Source organism: Physella acuta, unplaced genomic scaffold, assembly GCF_028476545.2.
Source record: "Physella acuta isolate Inbredline_101_S28 unplaced genomic scaffold, ASM2847654v3 ptg000806l, whole genome shotgun sequence".
Classification (NCBI taxonomy): Eukaryota; Metazoa; Mollusca; class Gastropoda; family Physidae; genus Physella; species Physella acuta.
This window is the reverse complement of record NW_026732324.1, coordinates 39,354-62,010: the sequence shown is the minus strand read 5'-3', so window position 1 is coordinate 62,010 and position 22,657 is coordinate 39,354. Positions and strand designations below refer to the sequence as shown.

Below are 22,657 nucleotides of genomic sequence, written 5' to 3'. Positions count from 1 at the left end.
TACATGTATAGGTTCACAGAGCACACAACATGGTACATGTACACAGAGCACACAACATGGTACATGTACACAGAGCACACAACATGGTACATGTACACAGAGCACACAACATGGTACATGTACACAGAGCACACAACATGGTACATGTATAGGTTCACAGAGCACACAACATGGTACATGTACACAGAGCACACAACATGGTACATGTACACAGAGCACACAACATGGTACATGTACACAGAGCACACAACATGGTACATGTATAGGTTCACAGAGCACACAACATGGTACATGTACACAGAGCACACAACATGGAGCATGTACACATAGCACACAACATGGTACATGTACACAGAGCACACAACATGGTACATGTACACAGAGCACACAACATGGTACATGTATAGGTTCACAGAGCACACAACATGGTACATGTACACAGAGCACACCACCTGGTACATGTACACAGAGCACACAACATGGTACATGTACACAGAGCACACAACATGGTACATGTACACATAGCACACAACATGGTACATGTACACAGAGCACACAACATGGTACATGTACACAGAGCACACAACATGGTACATGTACACAGAGCACACAACATGGTACATGTACACAGAGCACACAACATGGTACATGTACACAGAGCACACAACATGGTACATGTACACAGAGCACACAACATGATACATGTATAGGTTCACAGAGCACACAACATGGTACATGTACACAGAGCACACAACATGGAGCATGTACACATAGCACACAACATGGTACATGTATAGGTTCACAGAGCACACAACATGGTACATGTACACAGAGCACACAACATGGTACATGTACACAGAGCACACAACATGGTACATGTATAGGTTCACAGAGTACACAACATGGTACATGTACACAGGGCACACAACATGGTACATGTACACAGAGCACACAACATGGTACATGTACACAGAGCACACAACATGGTACATGTACACAGAGCACACAACATGGTACATGTACACAGGGCACACAACATGGTACATGTACACAGAGCACACAACATGGTACATGTACACAGAGCACACAACATGGTACATGTATAGGTTCACAGAGTACACAACATGGTACATGTACACAGAGCACACAACATGGTACATGTACACAGAGCACACAACATGGTACATGTACACAGAGCACACAACATGGTACATGTACACAGAGCACACAACATGGTACATGTACACAGAGCACACAACATGGTACATGTACACAGAGCACACAACATGGTACATGTACACAGAGCACACAACATGGTACATGTACACAGAGCACACAACATGGTACATGTATAGGTTCACAGAGTACACAACATGGTACATGTACACAGAGCACACAACATGGTACATGTACACAGAGCACACAACATGGTACATGTACACAAAGCACACAACATGGTACATGTACACAGAGTACACAACATGGTACATGTACACAGAGCACACAACATGGTACATGTACACAGAGCACACAACATGGAGCATGTACACATAGCACACAACATGGTACATGTACACAGAGCACACAACATGGTACATGTACACAGAGCACACAACATGGAACATGTATAGGTTTACATAGCACACAACATGGTACATACGTTCACTACAAGGAAATTGACAAAAACGGTTGAGTGGGGACAGTGGCGTTAGTAATTAAATGGAGAAAATAAAATTGTAGAAGAACTAGACTAAAGAATAAGGTGTGCAAATTCGGTTTCTTTCGACTGCTTAGTTTACTGTGCTTGATCCTCAGCTGAGTAGTCAAAGGTTCACATTGTAACAACGCATGGACAGAAATAGAAACGACCGTGGGAGAAGGGTCTCTGTAATACTGATACTAATATATCATTCCAAAATTTTCCATGACACGAAATTGACCCCTGGTGATGAGGGTACAAATACAAACACAAACGCCAGTCCGGATGTTTGCGATTAGTAGGAAAGAAAACTCATGCTTAACATGTCAAGAGTGGTTAATTAAATAAAATTCACTAAATATTTAGATTTGACTTTGTAAAATATTAAAGGTTTAATGTTTACACTTGAACCCAATAATAACTCTATGTCCTAAGTACTAAAGTAATTTTTTTAAAAAGATGACTATCACTTATATTCAAATTGCAAAATCAAATTATAGTTATCATTTTATTTTTTCACAATTAAATTTCTTTGTTTTAAAAACGCATTGAACTATTGTTGTAAGTTACTTCCCTTAGCTATTATAAAAAAGAAAAATATCTAGTACTAACTTAAATATTCAAAACAATTGTCATATATACCATTACGTTTATGGCTGTTTTTTAATATCTAATATATATATATATATATATATATATATATATATATATATATATATATATATATATATATATATATATATATATATATATATATATATATATATATATATATATATATATATATATATATATATATATATATATGGTGACAGGACAAATGATCTCAGGACAAATGATCTCAGACAAAATATCTCAGACAAAATATCTCACGGACAATTGATCTCAGGACAAATGATCTCAGGACAAATTATCTCAAGGGCAAATGATCTCACGGACAAAAGATACCGGGACAAAATATATCAGGACAAATGATACCATGGACAATTGATCTCAGACAAAATATCTCAGACAAAATATTGGTTATCTATATCCTGATTATTGTCAATGGTGACTACATAATAAACTGGTTTGTACGCTTCAAAAGTTATAATATAGCACATTATTTATTTATTTATTTATGTATTTATTTATTTATCTTCTGAGTAAATTGTCTACTTGTTAGGTGAAAGAGTAAAACGTTGAGGTCAAGAGTGTACGGATTAGATTTGGTTGATCGAGATATCAGTAAAAGTGTTTATACTCACGTATAAGTATTGAACATCAGATTAAAATGTCACAGCTGGAGTTTTGTTGAATGAATTATACGGATTAAGTAATTAACAGGTTTAATCTTTAACCTGTGGATGCTAGTTCTATCTCTGGTAGGTAGTAAAATATACAGGTGAAATAAATCAAAGAGCGCCGAACAAAAGCAGGGGGGGTATAGAATTTAGTGACTGGGATGAATGAAAGAAATGAAAAATTTAATGCTGAAAATGTTTTTAAAAATCGTTGTGAACTCAGCATATGAAGAGTCAGTCTCGCCCAGCTCAATAGGGAACCGGGTACCCATCGCAACTGAGTAGACTCAGAGACAACGCCGTCGCACAAGACCATACATGTAAAGCAACTTATAATCCAGGATGGAGGAGAGTGTTCACTAGCGCTGGTTGTTGTTGAATTGTGATGGCAATAACCGATGGACTACAGATTTCAGAATGTAATACTGACGAATCTGTAAAGTTAATCACGCGGAAAATGTGGTTTGGATTCGGACTATGGTGCGACACATGTCTTATACAATGAGTTTAAAACCTATGAATTTGAAATATCCCAAATTCAAACAACAACGGCTCGTTGGTCTTGGGTATGATTTTCGCTTTGGGTGCGAGAGGTCCCGGGTTCAAATCCAGGACAGGCCCGTTATTTTTTTTTTATTACATACAACTTTAAACTACATAATTCAGATGCCTATATGGTCGCTAAAATAGAGTTTATGAACCACTAATATTTTAATATCCTGAAATAGTACTATAAAGAAGTAAGAAGATACAATTACTATACTTCCTGCAGGATGGTACGCCGATCTTCATACAGGTTTATAACATGCAATGGCGTATATTGTTGATGTATGTTTATTGTTGACTTAAAATAATATTCGTGAGGTCGGTCTATGATCATCAATTGAATGTAGGCTCATATTAGTGAGCAACACAGCCATGTTTTAAAAGTATTTAAAAGTTAGATAGAAAATATATTCTTGAATTAACACCATACAATAACTAATTAGGTTAGTATTAATGAAACTGCTGCTGTGGAATGGGTTAAAATTGAGTTAAGAGCTCACGTGACCTAAGTAGGGTAAAAAGATCATTTCAAAATAAACGTGATGGTTTAAACCTTGTGGTGTCACCACCCCCCTCACCCCGCCATTTTTTCTGTAAATTTTGCAGTTGGTGTCACCCCCCCCTCTGGTAATAGCTTTAATGCGTTCACATTTAATACTATGTTTAACTACGGTCGGTTGTTAATACAGCTGGTTGTATCATTGTTTTCTCTATAGTTAGAATGTTTACGTCATGGTGTTCTTAAACTCTAACCATTCGTTGAAAAAAAACGAAAAACATTTATTCTATATATTTTCCAATTTTTTGTCTTGGTGTCACCCCCTAAATGGTGTCACCCGGTGCGTTCCGTACCTCCCCCCCCCCCCACCCTTCCCGCCCCCATCTCACGACGCCTCTGCTTAAGTGTGAACCTAGGTATGTTTCGGTCCGTATTGGCACAACGCCGTAGGCTACATGGTTCAATGACCCAAGCTGCGTCACGCAAACGAACAAAGATATTGCTCATGTTGATGTGTTTCTCATGCGGGAAAATTGTTAAACGCTGCATGCCATAAATCGAATGTCGCGTGAACGAAAGAAATATGGACTGGATGTGACAAAACCTTTCCACACGTTTAACTGACTGTCAAAGCAGGATCAATCGATTCGGTTTACTTTGTTATCATCGGCTACATTTGTTATTCGAGATTTTTTTGACGGGACCAAAAGGTTTACAGAGCATGTGATGGGACAGACGTGGACAGATATGGACAGACATGGACAGACATGGACAGACATGGACAGACATGGACAGACATGGACAGACATGGACAGACATGGACAGACATGGACAGACATGGACAGACATGGACAGACATGGACAGACATGGACAGACAGACATGGACAGACAGATATGGACAGACATGGACAGATATGGACAGACATGGACAGACATGGACAGAGATGGACAGACAGACATGGACAGACAGATATGGACAGACATGGACAGATATGGACAGACGTGGACAGACATGGACAGACATGGACAGACATGGACAGACATGGACAGACATGGACAGACATGGACAGACATGGACAGACATGGACAGACATGGACAGACAGACATGGACAGACAGACATGGACAGACAGACATGGACAGACAGACATGGACAGATATGGACAGACAGACATGGACAGACAGACATGGACAGACAGATATGGACAGACATGGACAGATATGGACAGACATGGACAGACAGACATGGACAGACAGACATGGACAGATATGGACAGACATGGACAGACAGACATGGACAGACAGACATGGACTGACAGACATGGACAGACAGACATGGACAGACAGACATGGACAGACAGACATGGACAGATATGGATAGACATGGACAGACATGGACAGACAGACATGGACAGACAGACATGGACAGACAGACATGGACAGAAATGGACAGACATGGACAGACAGACATGGACAGACAGACATGGACAGACAGACATGGACAGACAGACATGGACAGACAGACATGGACAGAAATGGACAGACATGGACAGACAGACATGGACATACAGACATGGACAGACAGACATGGACAGACATGGACAGACATGGACAGACAGACATGGACAGACATGGACAGACAGACATGGACATACAGACATGGACAGACAGACATGGACAGACATGGACAGACAGACATGGACAGACAGACATGGACAGACATGGACAGACAGACATGGACAGACAGACATGGACAGACATGGACAGTCAGACATGGACAGACATGGACAGACAGACATGGACAGACATCGACAGACATGGACAGACAGACATGGACAGACATGGACAGACAGACATGGACATACAGACATGGACAGACAGACATGGACAGACATGGACAGACAGAAATGGACAGACATGGACAGACAGACATGGACATACAGACATGGACAGACATGGACAGACAGACATGGACAGACATGGACAGACAGAAATGGACAGACATGGACAGACAGACATGGACATACAGACATGGACAGACAGACATGGACAGAAATGGACAGACATGGACAGACAGACATGGACAGACAGACATGGACAGACAGACATGGACAGACATGGACAGACATGGACAGACAGACATGGACAGACATGGACAGACAGACATGGACATACAGACATGGACAGACAGACATGGACAGACATGGACAGACATGGACAGACAGACATGGACAGACAGACATGGACAGACAGACATGGACAGACATGGACAGACATGGACAGACATGGACAGACATTGACCGACATGGACAAACACCAACACACAAATACAAACACAGATACAAACACACACACATGCACACTAGATGTTTGAATAGGTTTATTATCTAAATCTCGATTCAAATTTTTGCCTGAAATCGGATCTGGCTAGGATTGAGAAGCCATGTTCCAAATCTGCTTAAACGGGATACAGATATCTGCGCGCTAATGGCCTCTGGAAAAAATGCATGCTAACATGCGATGTTTAATTAAGTTAATTATGTTAGATACGGCTTCAGAGACGCTCCTTGTTAAAGATAAAAAATAATATTTCAAGCCGAAACGAAGAAAAAATGGGCCACTTTAAAGATATCTAGATTTTCTTTTTTACTTTTATAATTATTTTAAATTTTATTTTTAAAAATCCCTCGAGATAAATTATAAATTGGTTCATTAAATTAATAATAAATCTTTTGATTTCATTAAAACCTTTTAAAGATGAAAGATTGTATTACCAGGTGCGTTACTGGGAGGTTTGAAGTCGGGACCACACGCTGTTTCAGCGTGACCCCCCAAGAGAAAGGGTTCGGATTTTAAGGGGGTAGGCAGATCTTCAAACTAATTTCTTATGAATTTTCAAATTATTTTGGATCCGGTAAAAGCACTAAGTTTTGGGGAGTTTTTGGGGCATTAAATCTAGTGTTTTTGACGGACCCACTATTTGAAAATTCATCAGAAATTAGTTTTAAGATCTGCACTTAAAATTTTTAGTACCCCAAAATGTGGTAGAAGATTACAAATTCATTGTTTATTGGACTTAAAATGTAATATTTGTTGAATGGTGGAAAGCCTACGAAGGGGTTAATTTTTCAATATGGCCGCCGTTGTCATACTTACCCAAAAAAATTTACTAATTTTTTTAGTGGAAATGCATATTCGGATGTACCTTTAAAAAGCCGTATAGAAAAAAAAATGGTTTGCCCTCTAGTATTAGTAAAGTTCTTTTTTTACCGGAGCCTACCCCCTTAAAAGTACAACGCTGAAACTGTCCACAGAACTAGAACCGCTGCACTATTCCAAACATTAACACACTGTTGATCCCCCTGGCTTAAACGAAAGAAAATCAACTCATCAAACCTGACCGCTGTTCAGCCACCAAGTCAGCCATTAAAATTCAGATGTCCTCTCCTGTCCTCTCCTGTCCTGTCCCGGTCCTCCAGAGCTTTCAGTCCCAGGGGAGGACGGTGTCAAGTTAATTACCTGCCGCTAACAAGATGTCCAAATTATTATCACCCCCCCCCCCCCCGACCCGCCTAAAGAGAAGTTAACCCCGCCCTATTCTCCTAGAGGAGCTCGTGGTGCTAGGGTAGGGGGTAGTGGGGTGAAAGAGAACTAGAACCGCTGATATACAAATTTTTCATGGAATATTTGTGTGTGTATATATTACGCTACGGTACGCCTACAAACTGCTAGTGAACTCTGTTATGGCAAGCCTACAAACAGTTTGTAAACCGCGCTATGGTAAGCCTACAAACATTCTGAACTTTATTTACCAATAGACTTAATACAGTGAAACATAGCGTGTTAGCTGGTCGAAAAACAAATGCAAAATAAAATGGTTACAGATTTTCTCAAGGCAAAAACAAAACGACCACGAACTACAACACACTCATGTTGGAGCATGACTAATTATTTATCATAAAGACTTTCACGAAATTAAAAGATAATAAAAGTTGTTTTGGTTGTGATATTAGGTGTTAAGATAAAACAACGTTTACCGGTTTGACATGAAGAAAAAAAGGCGAGTAGGCGTGTCAAGTAGTTCAAGCACTGACAATACACGGTCTGTTCAGAACGACAGCAGCGGGATGCTAATCAACGTGCTATTTTTAAATTCTATTTTTATCCAACGCTATAAATAGACTTCATCAACAAATGAAGGACAAAATTCAACAATTTTATTTGACCGGGTTTACTATTCAATGCTTCAATTGTTCGAGGACTTTCGTTATAGTGACGCGATTTGTCGTCATGGTGACGATGTAAGTCGTCATGGTGATGCTGTCAGTCGTCATAGTGACCCTGTCTGACGTCATAGTGACGCTGTCAGTCGTTATAGTGACGCTACTGTCGTCATAGTGACGCTACTGTCGTCATAGTGATTGCTTTGTTGAACACTTTAGAGCAGAACTAAGAAGTGTGTAGATAAAATTGATCGCTTTATGGGTTTTATGTAAATACAATTCATCACTTTGTGGGTTTTATGTAAATACAATTCATCACTTTATGGGTTTTATGTAAATACTAGGCATGCTGCCCAGCTTTGCTTAGGCTTTCGAAAACATTGAGAATTTGAATGCTTAATTAATTCGCCCGAGGGCCGGTCTACGACCTCAAGAGTTATGAAGAGGTTCCTCCGTGGACATTTTTTTTCGATTTATAGCTCATATAAGGCGCCGGTCAGTCGAGGTCAGTTTTGACCCCATCATCGTAGACTTTTCGGCCAACCGGCCCCCGTGTTCTGTCGCCCCAAGGCAAGATCCTGCCAAATTTGAAGCGCCTGCGGCGCCGGGAAGTGCCCTATCGGGCACCCGACAACTTTGCTTTATATATTATAGAGATTAGCAAATTGCATAGATAAACAAAGATTTCAATAAAGTAATTAAGGCCTGAAATACTTTAGTATAGAAATGTATTATTTGAATAGTTGAATCTAGAATATCTAGATCTAGAATCCAAATAAATAAAATAAATGTTATGAGTTTAGGCCGGAAAAATTGTATTGTATACATTTCATAGTGTACGTAGATCTAAATCAAATTTGAATGAAATAGTTCATTTCTTTTTATTCTAAACACGGCAGATGACGTCATTAGTTAATATATAAGCAATAGTGACGTCACAATTTTATGCGTTATTTTTCACATTTATTAATGCTTTTCCGGTTGCATAAATAATACTGTTTCTCTACATTCGAATACGCCTTTAATTTTTATTTTTCTTATTTAAATAAAATTGTGGTTATACATTTAAAACATCTAACATATTATTTTCAACAAAAGTCCGTATAAAGTTCTCCATATATCGCTGCCGTTTCTGACGTGATGTCCGGCGAAAATATTTTGCGGACAGACAGAGAGAGAGAGAGAGAGAGAGAGAGAGAGAGAGAGAGAGAGAGAGAGAGAAGTGCGCACATGGGGAATTATATATTAGGACAATTCATCACTTTATGGGTTTTATGTAAATACAATTCATCACTTTATGCCTTGTGTGTAATTAAAAATGCATCACTGTAAGCTCTGTGCATTTGTGCTATATTATAACTTTTTTGAAGCGTACAAACCAGTGTATTATGTAGTCGCCATTGCCAATAATCCGGATATAGATAACCAATATCTAAAGAGTTCTCCAAATCTGTTTAACGGAATCACCAAACGAGACTTAACGGAGCATGCGCAGACTTTAACCCTTGACCCAGGGCGGACGCTGAAGTAACACCCCGCCACAAAATGGCGCTGCGGTCAGGCAAACGCAATCAGATTACAATCAGTGGCCAGGGTGAGTACATAATTCAGCCAGTGGCCGCGGGAGTGACTCAACGTCTGCTGACCACGTCCAACGGTCCAGCAACGATATTCCGCCCCTCCGCCACCGTCGTCTGGACGAGCCGCTGAATATTTGACCAGCCAGACCAGTAGACGAGGCTTTGGTTGACCGGGTTAAAATTAACGGACGTCAATATTTAATGACAAATTTCCCCGGCACATTAACCAGTTCTGTGAGGCTGGCCCGTGGGTGGCGCTGAAATATACATGTCGTCCCCCGGGGAGGGAGATACCATCTCACTATTGACAACTGGATTTGTAAGGCTTGACATGCTTAATTGTGTTAATTAACAAGGCCCGATCAGATTTCGAAATTGCGTCGAAGTTATTTAAAATCGATCCGGTTAGCGATATAGCTATAGAGTAATATAATGCATCGTAATGCTTGAATGTCAAAGACTGGCAGAGTCAATGTAGTTATTACTTCAAATGTGTTGTTGAGAGTTCGGATACTTGATGTTGGAGTAGCCCTAAGTGAGGTTAATTACGCGTGATTAAAAATAATCGAATACGGTGTTTACCGAATATGTACACTCAAACTTATATAAATTATTGAATATCTAAAACAAATAACTGGTAAATCATAATTAATTTGATAACAACAAAAATATACGCTCAGAGAAAACATAATTAATTTGACACCTAAAAAAAAATTAAAAAGAGAAAATAAAATTATTGAACAACGAGAATACAAAATATATGCCCCGAAAACATGGATAACGAAAACAAAATATATGCGCACAGTAAATAAAACTACTGGTCAACGAAAACACAAAATATATGCGCACAGAAAATAATTGGACAACGAAAATAAAATATATTCGCAGAGTAATCAAATAATTGGACAACTATGGACATCGAAAACACAAAATATATGCGCACAGAAAATATAATTTAAAAAATTGGTCCTTTAATTAAATGTACACCCAATTAGAACCAGAGAATTTCAGACAAGACAGGAGACATAAGATCACATCTAGATACAAGGAAACATAAGATCACATCTAAATATAAGTATTGAGGGGGGGGGGGTGTCCATGATCCCGGGGGTGTCGTGGAGAAACTAATAAGCCAGATTCCCATAACTTGTGGCACCACGCTGATTACATGAAAAGCTTTATCAGTAAACCCGGCTCGCCGCCTTCATTAGATGTGCTACTCCATCTTCCACGCCGACAAAAAGCGCGGGATCATCCAAGTCTTTTCATCAGGACAGAGGCAGCGCAAATAACGCCACGTCCAGAACATTCGAGATAATTCACTGGCGTAGAAGAAAATATTACATCACACACACAAAAAACTCAGCATGCCCATATAGATATTTGCACCGGGTGAAAGAAAGGGCCATTGTGGGGATGATGGGGCCGGGTCATCTTGATAAACTGTTTCCACCCCGCCCTGCGTGACGTCACTCGTGGACAATGAGGTACGCCCCTGGTGAGGTCTGAAATGATCCTGGACACCTCATTAGACTTTATCTCACGTGACATAAAACTGAATGTATAGAACTTGGTCTTGGTAGAGGATAGAAGGTGGTACCTCTGCCGGAAACCTCTATCTAACGGAAATGAACCACAGAGGATTGGGGCTATGGACCAGAGAAGATTGGGGCTATGGACCACAGAAGATTGGGGCTATGGACCAGAGAAGATTGGGGCTATGGACCACAGAAGATTGGGGCTATGGACCACAGAAGATTGGGTCTATGGACCACAGAAGATTGGTGCTATGGACCACATAAGATTGGGGCTACAGAGCACACAAGACCAACTCTAGATAGCTTAACTTTTGTCGAATAATTGCCTGGCACCCCCGTCCGTATGCTCCCACTCCAAGTGACCATCAAGCGGAAATTGACCCGAGTACAGACTTCCGGTTCCAGCGTCCTCCATACAAGCTCAACTAGCCATCAGTGGACACTGGGCATGCGGTGTCTAACGGCGAGTTAATGGAATCACGGCCAGTGCCGATGATTCTGTTAGCTGGTCTTGTTGGTTTATCCTCGGTCGACGGCCTGTTCAGGACCGGTTTATTACTTCCATTTTTATATTCGTTGAACAATTCAAACGGATAAAACGTTTTAATTATATAATTTTAAAACAAGGAAGATAAAAATCATGTTAAAACACAGTGTATTATGAAGTGTAAATATTTCTAGATTGTTTCTTACAGCATTCGATCACCTAGTGGTAACTGGACAGTTTGCTAGTGCTAGCCACACACAACTGATGATCATACAATCACCCGCTGGCCCTACAATCACCCGATGGCCCTACAATCACCTGATTGACCAACAATCACCCGATGGCCCTACAATCACCCGATGGCCCTACAATCACCCGATGGCCCTACAATCACCCGCTGGCCCTACAATCACCTGATTGACCAACAATCACCCGATGGCCCTACAATCACCTGATTGACCAACAATCACCCGCTGGCCCTACAATCACCCGCTGGCCCTACAATCACCTGATTGCCCAACAATCACCCGATGGCCCTACAATCATCCGCTGGCCCTACAATCACCTGATGGCCCTACAATCCCCCGATGGCCCTACAATCACCCAATGGCGGGCAGGTGGACAATGTGCAAGCCACACAATCATCTGCTTGTAATATCGACCAGAACCAAAGCTGAGCCTTATCGTTGAGTCAACAGATCATTTGCCAGATCATTTGTTCAAGCTTCGCCTCACTGGGTCTGTTAAACCTCCACGTGTCCGTAATATCATTGTTTGGTGACTAGTGTCAGGTAGGCTAGTGGCACTACTGCAGTACCGCTAGTGGCACTAGGGTCAGTACTGCTAGTGGCACTACTGCAGTACCGCTAGTGGCACTAGGCTCAGTACCGCTAGTGGCACTAGGCTCAGTACTGCTAGTGGTACTAGGCTCAGTACTGCTAGTGGCACTACTGCAGTACTGCTAGTGGCATTAGGGTCGTGACCGTTAGTGGCACTAGGCTCAGTACAGCTAGTGACACTAGGCTCAGTACTGCTAGTGGCACTAGGCTCAGTACCGTTAGTGGCACTAGGCTCAGTACTGCTAGTGGCACTAGGCTCAGTACAGCTAGTGACACTAGGCTCAGTACTGCTAGTGGCACTAGGCTCAGTACCGCTAGTGGCACTAGGCTCAGTACTGCTAGTGGCACTAGGCTCAGTACCGCTAGTGGCACTAGGCTCAGTACTGCTAGTGGCACTAGGGTCAGTACCGCTAGTGGCACTAGGCTCAGTACTGCTAGTGGCACTAGGCTCAGTACTGCTAGTGGCACTAGGCTCAGTACTGCTAGTGGCACTAGGCTCAGTACTGTTAGTGGCACTAGGCTCAGTACTGCTAGTGGCACTAGGCTCAGTACTGCTAGTGGCACTAGTGTAAGTACTTCTGCCAGCACTAGTCTCTGTACAGCTACTGGTGCCACTAACATGAGGCTACCAATTCCTGCCGCACGTCATCAATTGACGTGAAACGACAACAACGTCTGGAACACAAAACTCCTGCACGTGCGGGAGACAGATAGTCGGCTGGTGAGCAGTCAGTTGTGAACTTAACAGGATTGACAGTTTGATCCAAAAAGTGTTTTGTGGGGGGAAAGGTCGATGTGAGGGAGAGGTTGTGTGTGTGTGTGGGGGGGGGGGGGGTCGATGTGAGGGAGGGGTTGTGTGTTTGGGGGGGGGGGGGTCGATGTGAGGGAGGGGTTGTGTGTGTGGGGGGGTCGATGTGAGGGAGTGGTTGTGTGTGGGGGGGTCGATGTGAGGGAGGGGTTGTGTGGGGGGTGGGGTGATGTTGGGTACCAGCATGGATTATGTTAAAAATAGTTTTTCAAAAAACTTACAAGGCATTGGGTGGCGGTGCGTAGGTTGTTTTTCATGCAACTGAATGCGGTCAAACGAGGGTTTGATCAGACAAATTATGTTTGGTGTTTTTTACGCTTAGATAAGTTCCGGCAACCATATTTGTTTTGTTATTTTATTCTTTCCATGTCTCTGTTTGGTCCGTATAAGGGTTAGTGTGAAGGTCAGAGTTAGCGTCTGTGTTATGTATGTGTGTTGAGATACTAATAAAAAAAAGTAAATGCGAAGAAGCAGTGCCTACGTTGTTTCATTAATAATGTGAGCAGTTGTTTAGTTTTGCTTTCTTCTGAAATTAAACTAGAACAGCCACCCTTAGTGAGCCCCCCCCCCAGTGACAGCCAGCCTCGGTGACGCCCTCCCCCCTCAGTGACAGCCACCTCCCCCCCCCTCTTCAATGACAGAAACTCTCAGTGACAGTAGGACCACGTGACACTGACCGTCTGCCCAGCCCAAACGAGACGCTATCAGACGAAATTGGAACATTCCGGGTCTTTGAAGATTTCATCACGTGACCGAGAGAGGGAGGGTTGAGATGGGGAGGGGCGGGGCGTAACATGCGCATGCGCTCTGATTGACATGCGGTGTGATTTATGGTGAAGGATGAAGCAAATCAAATATTGATGTTTCTAGCGTGAAGAAAATAGCAGATAAAAGGTTAGGCATAATCTTCTCAACCTGGTACATATAGAGAAAATAGCAGATAAAAGGTTAAGCATAATCTTCTCAACCTGGTACATACAGAGAAAATAGCAGATAAAAGGTTAGGCATAATCTTCTCAACCTGGTACATATAGAGAAAATAGCAGATAAAAGGTTAGGCGTAATCTTCTCAACCTGGTACATATAGAGAAAATAGCAGATAAAAGGTTAGGCGTAATCTTCTCAACCTGGTACATACAGAGAAAATAGCAGATAAAAGGTTAGGCATAATCTTCTCAACCTGGTACATACAGAGAAAATAGCAGATAAAAGGTTAGGCATAATCTTCTCAACCTGGTACAAACAGAGAAAATAGCAGATAAAAGGTTAGGCATAATCTTCTCAACCTGGTACATATAGAGAAAATAGCAGATAAAAGGTTAAGCATAATCTTCTCAACCTGGTACATACAGAGAAAATAGCAGATAAAAGGTTAGGCATAATCTTCTCAACCTGGTAGGCCTACATATAGAGAAAATAGCAGATAAAAGGTTAGGCATAATCTTCTCAACCTGGTACATACAGAGAAAATAGCAGATAAAAGGTTAGGCATAATCTTCTCAACCTGGTACATACAGAGAAAATAGCAGATAAAAGGTTAGGCATAATCTTCTCAACCTGGTACATACAGAGAAAATAGCAGATAAAAGGTTATAAATAATCTTCTTAACAAAGTACATTATAGAGAAAATAGCAGATAAATTATTATAGGCTAAATAATCTTCTCAACTTGGTACATTAGAGGGGAAAATGCAGATTAAAAGTTAGAAATAATCTTCATCTAAACTTGGTACATTACAGAGAAAAAAAAAGGTAGACCCTAAATATCTTCGACCAATGTAACTATAGATTAAAGGCTTCTGTGTTTGAAAACACTAGACCGTCTGAAGAAAATATTAGATGAATAATGTGTGAAGTATGCGAACCAATAAACTGAATAATACAGCGGCGTAGCACGGAGGGTGTAGACCGCCCCAAATGGCGTCTTCTTTTTTTGGTAAGAGAGATATAGAGATGGGTGCCGTAAAGTCTGTCACGCGATCTAGTTTTTTGGAGACTTTCTTCCCTCATTTTTCGTCTGCGTGTGTACAATTATGAATAACACATGTAAGGAAAATCAGGAAATAATTAACTTTTCAATGTTGTACTGATTATCTTTTATCTATTCCTAAACAATGTATGTGCGAGTTATCGTTCCTGAAATAGAGTTGCTAGTCTTCTACATTTTCTTTTATTGTGCTGAAAAACTTTTTGCGTGTTTTCTAATTCAAGTATTTTTGTTGTTTTTTTTAAACAAGTTTTTTTCTGTTTATTTATTTCCTGCAGCAACTTTCTCGGAAACATTGGGACCAAACCTCCGTTTCTCAGCAAACAGACATTCCCTGCTAGCCCCCAGGCACATCACTCAACAGAATTATTTTATTTGTGGATGCATCTCTTCCTAGTCCTGATCTCAACCCTCCCCCCCCCCTCCGTCGTTTCCAGCCCGGTGGTAAAGCCCCGGGGTTATCTAAAGGTGTGTCCTAATCCCACCCACTTCCTTCTCCACGCTCCTGACACGAACAGAAATGTTCAGCATGTTTCACGCGCATTCGTGGCACTCACTCGGCTGGGTACACGCAGAGAAGGGTGAGTGTAGGCTGGGTACACGCAGAGAAGGGTGAGTGTAGGCTGGTTACACGCAGAGAAGGGCGAGTGTAGGCTGGGTACACGCAGAGAAGAGTGAGTGTAGGCTGGGTACAGAGAAGGGTGTGTGTAGGCTGGTTACACGCAGAGAAGGGTGAGTGTAGGCTGGGTACACGCAGAGAAGGGTGAGTGTAGGCTGGGTACACGCAGAGAAGGGAGGGTGTAGGCTGGGTACACGCAGAGAAGGGTGAGTGTAGGCTGGGTACAGAGAAGGTTGAGTGTAGGCTGGGTACACGCAGAGAAGGGTGAGTGTAGGCTGGGTACACGCAGAGAAGGGTGAGTGTAGGCTGGGTACACGCAGAGAAGGGCGAGTGTAGGCTGGGTACACGCAGAGAAGGGTGAGTGTGGGCTGGGGGTGGAGGTTTGAAGGAGACATGAGTAAGTGGACAGTCAAGAGGAAAGTTAGCATACAGGGTACAGTCGAGAGAAAGTTGACATGTAGAGACAAGAGAAAGTTGTCATGTAGAGACAAGAGAGAGTTGACATGTTCAATCAAGAGAGAGTTGACTCCGTCGTTATACAAATCCCATGTTTTCATGACATTTGAGTAGAAGGTAGAAAAAATCGATACGCAATAATCGATGTGTTCGATTCTGTATTGCTTTTCCAGGTGAGTGTATAAGAATAGATTTTGGGGTAGTGTTCAAAATGACATCAGCACACAATACAAAATTAGAATTGTATGCATCCAACCATCAAGTGAAAAGACTCAATAAAGTCATCTGGACAACAGGTAAACAGTAACCTTAAAGTCATATCGTAAACAGGTAAACAACTACCTTAAAGTCATCTGGACAACAGGTAAACAGCTACCTTAAAGTTTATAGTAAACGGGTAAACAGCTACCGTAAAGTATATAGTAAACAGGTAAACAGCTACCTTAAAGTCATCCAGTCACAGTTAAATAGCCGCTGTAAAGTCATCTGGACAACACGTAAATAACTACCTTTAAAGTCTACTAGTCAACATGTTAACAACTACCTTAAAGTCTACTAGTCAACATGTTAACAACTACCTTAAAGTCTACTAGTCAACATGTTAACAACTACCTTAAAGTCTACTAGTCAACACGTAAAGAACTACCTTAGTCTACTACTCAACACGTAAACAACTACCTTAAAGTCTACTAGTCAACATGTTAACAACTACCTTAAAGTCTACTAGTCAACACGTAAAGAACTACCTTAGTCTACTACTCAACACGTAAACAACTACCTTAAAGTCTACTAGTCAACATGTTAACAGCTACCTTAGTTATCTTGCCTGTAAGCTAAAATCTGTGTAAGGCATATGCCCTATATGTGTATATTAAATTCAATTCGTCTGGCTAATAGGTAAACAGGGCAGTGTTTATTGCATTCAGCCAACAGGTAAACAGGGCAGTGTTTATTGCATTTAGCCAACAGGTAAACAGGGCAGTGTTTATTGTATTCAGCCCACAGGTAAACAGGGCAGTGTTTAACCAGCCCAAGGTAAACAGGGCAGTGTTTACCAAGCCCACAAGTAAACAGGGCATTACCCTGCCCACAAGTAAACAGGGCATTACCCTGCCCACATGTAAACAGGGCATTACCCAGCCCACAAGTAAACAGGGCAGTGTTTACCCAGCCCACAAGTAAACAGGGCAGTGTTTACCCAGCCCACAAGTAAACAGGGCAGTGTTTACCCAGCCCACAAGTAAACAGGGCATTACCCAGCCCACAAGTAAACAGGGCAGTGTTTACCCAGCCCACAAGTAAACAGGGCAGTGTTTACCCAGCCCACAAGTAAACAGGGCAGTGTTTACCCAGCCCACAAGTAAACAGGGCAGTGTTTACCCAGCCCACAAGTAAACAGGGCAGTGTTTACCCAGCCCACAAGTAAACAGGGCAGTATCCCATAATATCAACCCTCTATGGACGCTCCTATCTTACCCGTGCCGCCCAATGCCTCGCAGATAAAAAGATAACGGACAAATTAAAAAGGCCGGACCCTTACGTCAGTTTTAAATGTCAAGTTGCGATACGACCCTCTCCGCCTCCTGTCTCAATTCTCTACCGCACCAGGCATGGGGGGGGGGAGTGGTTAATACAGCATGTTTGGGGAGCGGTTAGATAGGCCAGTACAGGACGTGAGCTGTTAAACAGGACAACATGGGAGGGGAGTAGTTAAATAGTATGGGGGTGTGGGGTTCGTTAAACAGTGGAAGGGGGAGGGGGCGTTAAACATTGTGGCGGCAGGGAGCCGTTAAACCAACCAGCAGAGGGGAGCCATTAAGCAGATAACAAACACAACTCTAGCGGACAAGAATGGTGTTTAGATGGGCCCACTATTGGGGATCGATGGCAAAGTTTTGGTAAACAAAACGTGTCTGTAAGTCTTGGATAAAGTCACGTGTTCAACGGTCTAAGATGTGAATCCCCGCTCCACTAAACCCCTCAAATCTGATAGTAAATACAGACTTCGTTAGAAAACTTTTAGTCCTTTTAGCGATGCCATGACGAAATATCATCGGTCGGCAACTTAAGGAGTTTTAACATTGGTTTGGTGCCAACAATAAGTGGCGGTTCAAGATATCGTGACCAAAGTAAAAAATCACCGATCTATTTCTAGCCAGGGGCCTGAGTCAAGTTTTACCATACGTTATCCGCCCCTGCCCGCTAATTCAGCATCGGCTCGGGAAAATCTGTAGCGTCAGAAAGCGGGGGTGGGGGGGTCCAAACAGGTTGACACTATTTAGGGGTTGACACCAAATTGAAAAGTCGCAAAATTTACTGTCAATAATAATGTTTTATCCATTTCAATTTAATAAAATAGTAGAGTGGAGGGTTGACACCAAACCGAAAATGCGAAATTATTGGAAGCGGTGGGGCGGCGCCCTCGGTTACCGCACCGGGTGACACCCTCAGTTACCGCACCAAGTGATACCCGATCTAGTGACGTCACTTGGTACCATCTAAAACTGTATTCTCTGTTTGAAATTCCAGTAACTTTAGCATCAGAAGATGTACCATAAATAAAGTTACCGTTAATGATGTAATCACCAGCGGCTCCCCCCCCCCCCCCCCCATGTTATCTTTATAACACAATTTTCCTGTAATCCCATTGGCCGCTAACTAATGAAATCCACGGACACTTCAAACGAGGCAGACCGGAAGGGACCGCCCTGGAGTTGACCACGATCCCCCACAGGGCACTTAACAAGACATTTAATGGCGAGCTGGGTACATATAAGCTTTGGGGCTCTGGGTTTTAAAAAAAAAATAATCCAATCGATAAAAGTTCACTTTTAAATCGAAAGTTGATCGAACATTTCACCATGTCAATTCTACAACGATGGCGGACTTGTACGAGCAGTAGGGTGCGGTAGGGTGAATATAGTTCAAGGCACCCGCTGTTGTCATGACAACCATAAACGCGTCGGGGGAGGGGTGGGGTTCCCAAGGGACTGGTGAGGTCCTCGAGTGAGTAGAACCTTCTGGAACAATTAATATTATTTCCGTTTAAATGGCGTGCTATAATAAGACCGTATTCAAAGGGTCAAACTATGCCGTACTCTGTTGTTCTCCAGCCTTTCTGACGTGCTTGACAATTCTCAGTCAGTCTCTATCATCCCCAGCCATTCTCTGTCCTCTTCTGTCATACTTCCTAATGTGGGATCTATGTCGTCACACTTTGAACTTCAGCTGTAATTATCTTACAACATATGTTTCATCAACATACAACAAAGTTTAACCGGCATACACAACATTGTGCTGCCTACATACAACAAAATTTAGCCGGCTATCAAGAGTGCCATTTAAAATATTTGCCGACAGAATGCTGAACCATATTTAGGCCAATGTAATTAAGCCCAGTCGTCATTTTTTTTCTAGAAGCTGGTGCTGGGTACTGATTTCAAGCTGTGTAGAGCAGCTGAGTGTTTAGAAATAATAATAACAAACTCGAGCAGGCGTCACGAGATTTATGACACGACATTTGACACGTATGGAAAAGCTTACAATTCTTGTTGAATAAGCGACATTTTGTCCATGTATTCTACTTCACGACATGCCTAAAATTAATCTAACGGCTTGCCTTTCGACTAGAACACGGTCTTAGTAGCTAGTTCCTAGTTAAAAGGTTTCTGCGTCTAACAGTGTTATACTCTACAGTTCAAACAGTACAAAAATAATGTAAACGTCTCTTTGCATTCGGTTCTAAAAGGCTGCATTGCAAAAATTAATCAACTCGCTACTGCATAAAAATTACAACAGTTCTGCACGAGAGCTAAAATATTATCAGAATATTGGGCTCTGGTAAAGCGTTCACATAGAGGTAAAAAGAAAAACGAAAGCTTTACGATAAAAGAATTGTGATGCTTGAGTAAACACACTGTGAAGAGAATAAGTCAACTCCTGCATCATGTGGTATATTGTTATCACCGTATACTTTATATAAGTGAAGGCGCGTTGTTGTTGTTTTTTAAATAAATAAATTTAAAGCAATTGTGGTTGAAATTAATTAGTTAAAACATAGACGGGGTGTCTGTCGACATTTAGCGATAACCTATAGGTTAGTGGTGCACAAATCTGTAGGTGGTTTTGTAATTTTGTTGCAAGCTTTAGATGAGTTTAAAAGGTTTCGAACTCAATAAAAACTTTACCACTGTTTCAAATACAGAAGCAACATGTACGTTAATCTGAAATAAAATTATGCTATCTTATAAATATCAGATATTTTTGTATCGCCAAAGTATTATGGAGTTCGCAAAGATTGAAGGGGTCTTATAAGGGTATTGATTATAACGTTAAACGTCTATATGATGTGTTGAAGACGTCATATTGTCGTGTTGTATAAGATGTGCAGCATCCTACTACTCCTCTCCGACTCGACTCACCTCCTCTTTTCTGAACAACCAATTTGAAAAAAAAAAGTTAAAATAATTCGTCACACAAAGATATGACCTACATAACGGGCTGGGGTGGGGGTGGCTGGTGCAATTCTCTACCCATCATGCCTTTGATGTCAAGACGTCACCAGCGAGAGTCTTTATGTTGAGATTACTCCAGTACGTTTCCATCGATTTTTTTTTCCTTAGTGTTAGCACCGCTAACAAATATTCATGACTTATTAATTATCCCGAGGTAAACAGTCGGGGGAGGGGAGAGTGGTGGGGGTGCTTTTGTTTTCATGCATGCCGGTTGATTGACGCTTAAATTGGTGTGTGTTGATAGGGGGTGTTTCTATAGAAATGGAGAAATGTCGCGCAGCTTCAAACGATGGACTGTTGATCGACGCTGTGTAAAACTATTTGCTCGTCGGTCGATTAGCAATTTGTCTCAATTACCGGGATACAATGCTTATCAATTCACGTAGATAACCCAGGTAAAAATTATGCAGGGGTCTGCTTTACGATGCACAATAAAATAGATTGTCCAATAAATAAATTGCGTTTTTTTTAATTAAACAAACCGTTATGTGGCTTAATGGAAGATGTCCTAACCAGCATGACAACAAAAACAAGTTTGATATTGGGCTTTATATTGTTGCAAAATGATCCTTTACATCAGTGGAGGAGTCGGTGGTCATCGAATTATTTACAAAAATTCTTTATAAGATGTTTATAGGCTGGCTGGCGTACACTGTATTATTGACTCACTCTTTTTGTGCCCAAGACACATAGATCAGATGAAGTAGAGCTTCAATGACCTTATTTTCTCCAAAGTGACCCAGGTACCCATTACAGCTGAGTAGATTCAGGGACTCCTTATATAGTCGCATCGGGTTAGCAGTGGTAAAGCTTTATCATCCGACCACGCCGTCCCTGATACACTGTATATCTTTGTATAAAGTAGTTCTATAAACTCGCTTTAAAACTTCGAAGATTTTAAGCTCACTTGTATGATAGGTTGAGACATGTTTAGTCGCAAAGGGCACTATACATACTTAGTTACGTTACCGGTGTGATAGTACCTTTATGAAAACTTTAATATGCTGAATAACTATTGTTATCGCAAAATACTAAATTTAATCTAGACCTTGAGTCTATATAAAGACCTATTATTATTACACAAATATGCAGAGAAAACTGTTTATTATTACATAAGTATGCAGAGAAAACTATCATTAAATAAATATGCAGAGAAAACTATGAGAAAACCATAAATATGCAGAGAAAACTATTTATAAGAAAGCCATAAATAATAATTTTTTAAAAATTATTTATTAATAACCCACTTCATTTATTCACGTATTATATTTTAACGAAATTGAATGTGAAAAAATAAATATCGCAAATATTTATTTTTTTGCCACTTATTTTGGATTATTTTTATGTTGTGAGGAGGGTATTGTAGGGCTGTAAAAGAAACGAAACAAATTTTTTAACTTACCTCAATATCCATTTTAAAAATAAATATTAATGTTTTATATCCGTAAACGTTTTCTGTAATCACAAAATCAAGTGTAAATATATTGATAAATGTTGGTTCCACTCTGAAGAAATGGCAATGTTCTGAAAAACCACCGAATGATTACTGAGCAGTTCCTCATCATCCTGCAGATAAAAA

At 41.1% G+C, this 22,657-nt stretch overlaps 1 protein-coding gene across 1 annotated transcript in view; it reads right to left on the bottom strand.

Annotated features, from left to right (window-relative positions):
• LOC131951279 (uncharacterized) overlaps positions 1 to 22,655 on the bottom strand; it is a 132,653-nt gene extending 109,998 nt beyond the window's left edge. Inside the window, exon 1 of the mRNA XM_059313635.1 lies at positions 22,481 to 22,655. Within this exon, the coding sequence (XP_059169618.1) occupies positions 22,481 to 22,492 (12 nt within the window). The 5' untranslated portion in view covers positions 22,493 to 22,655. The remainder of the gene's footprint in view (positions 1 to 22,480) is intronic.
• Between the last annotated feature and the right edge of the window lie 2 nt (positions 22,656 to 22,657).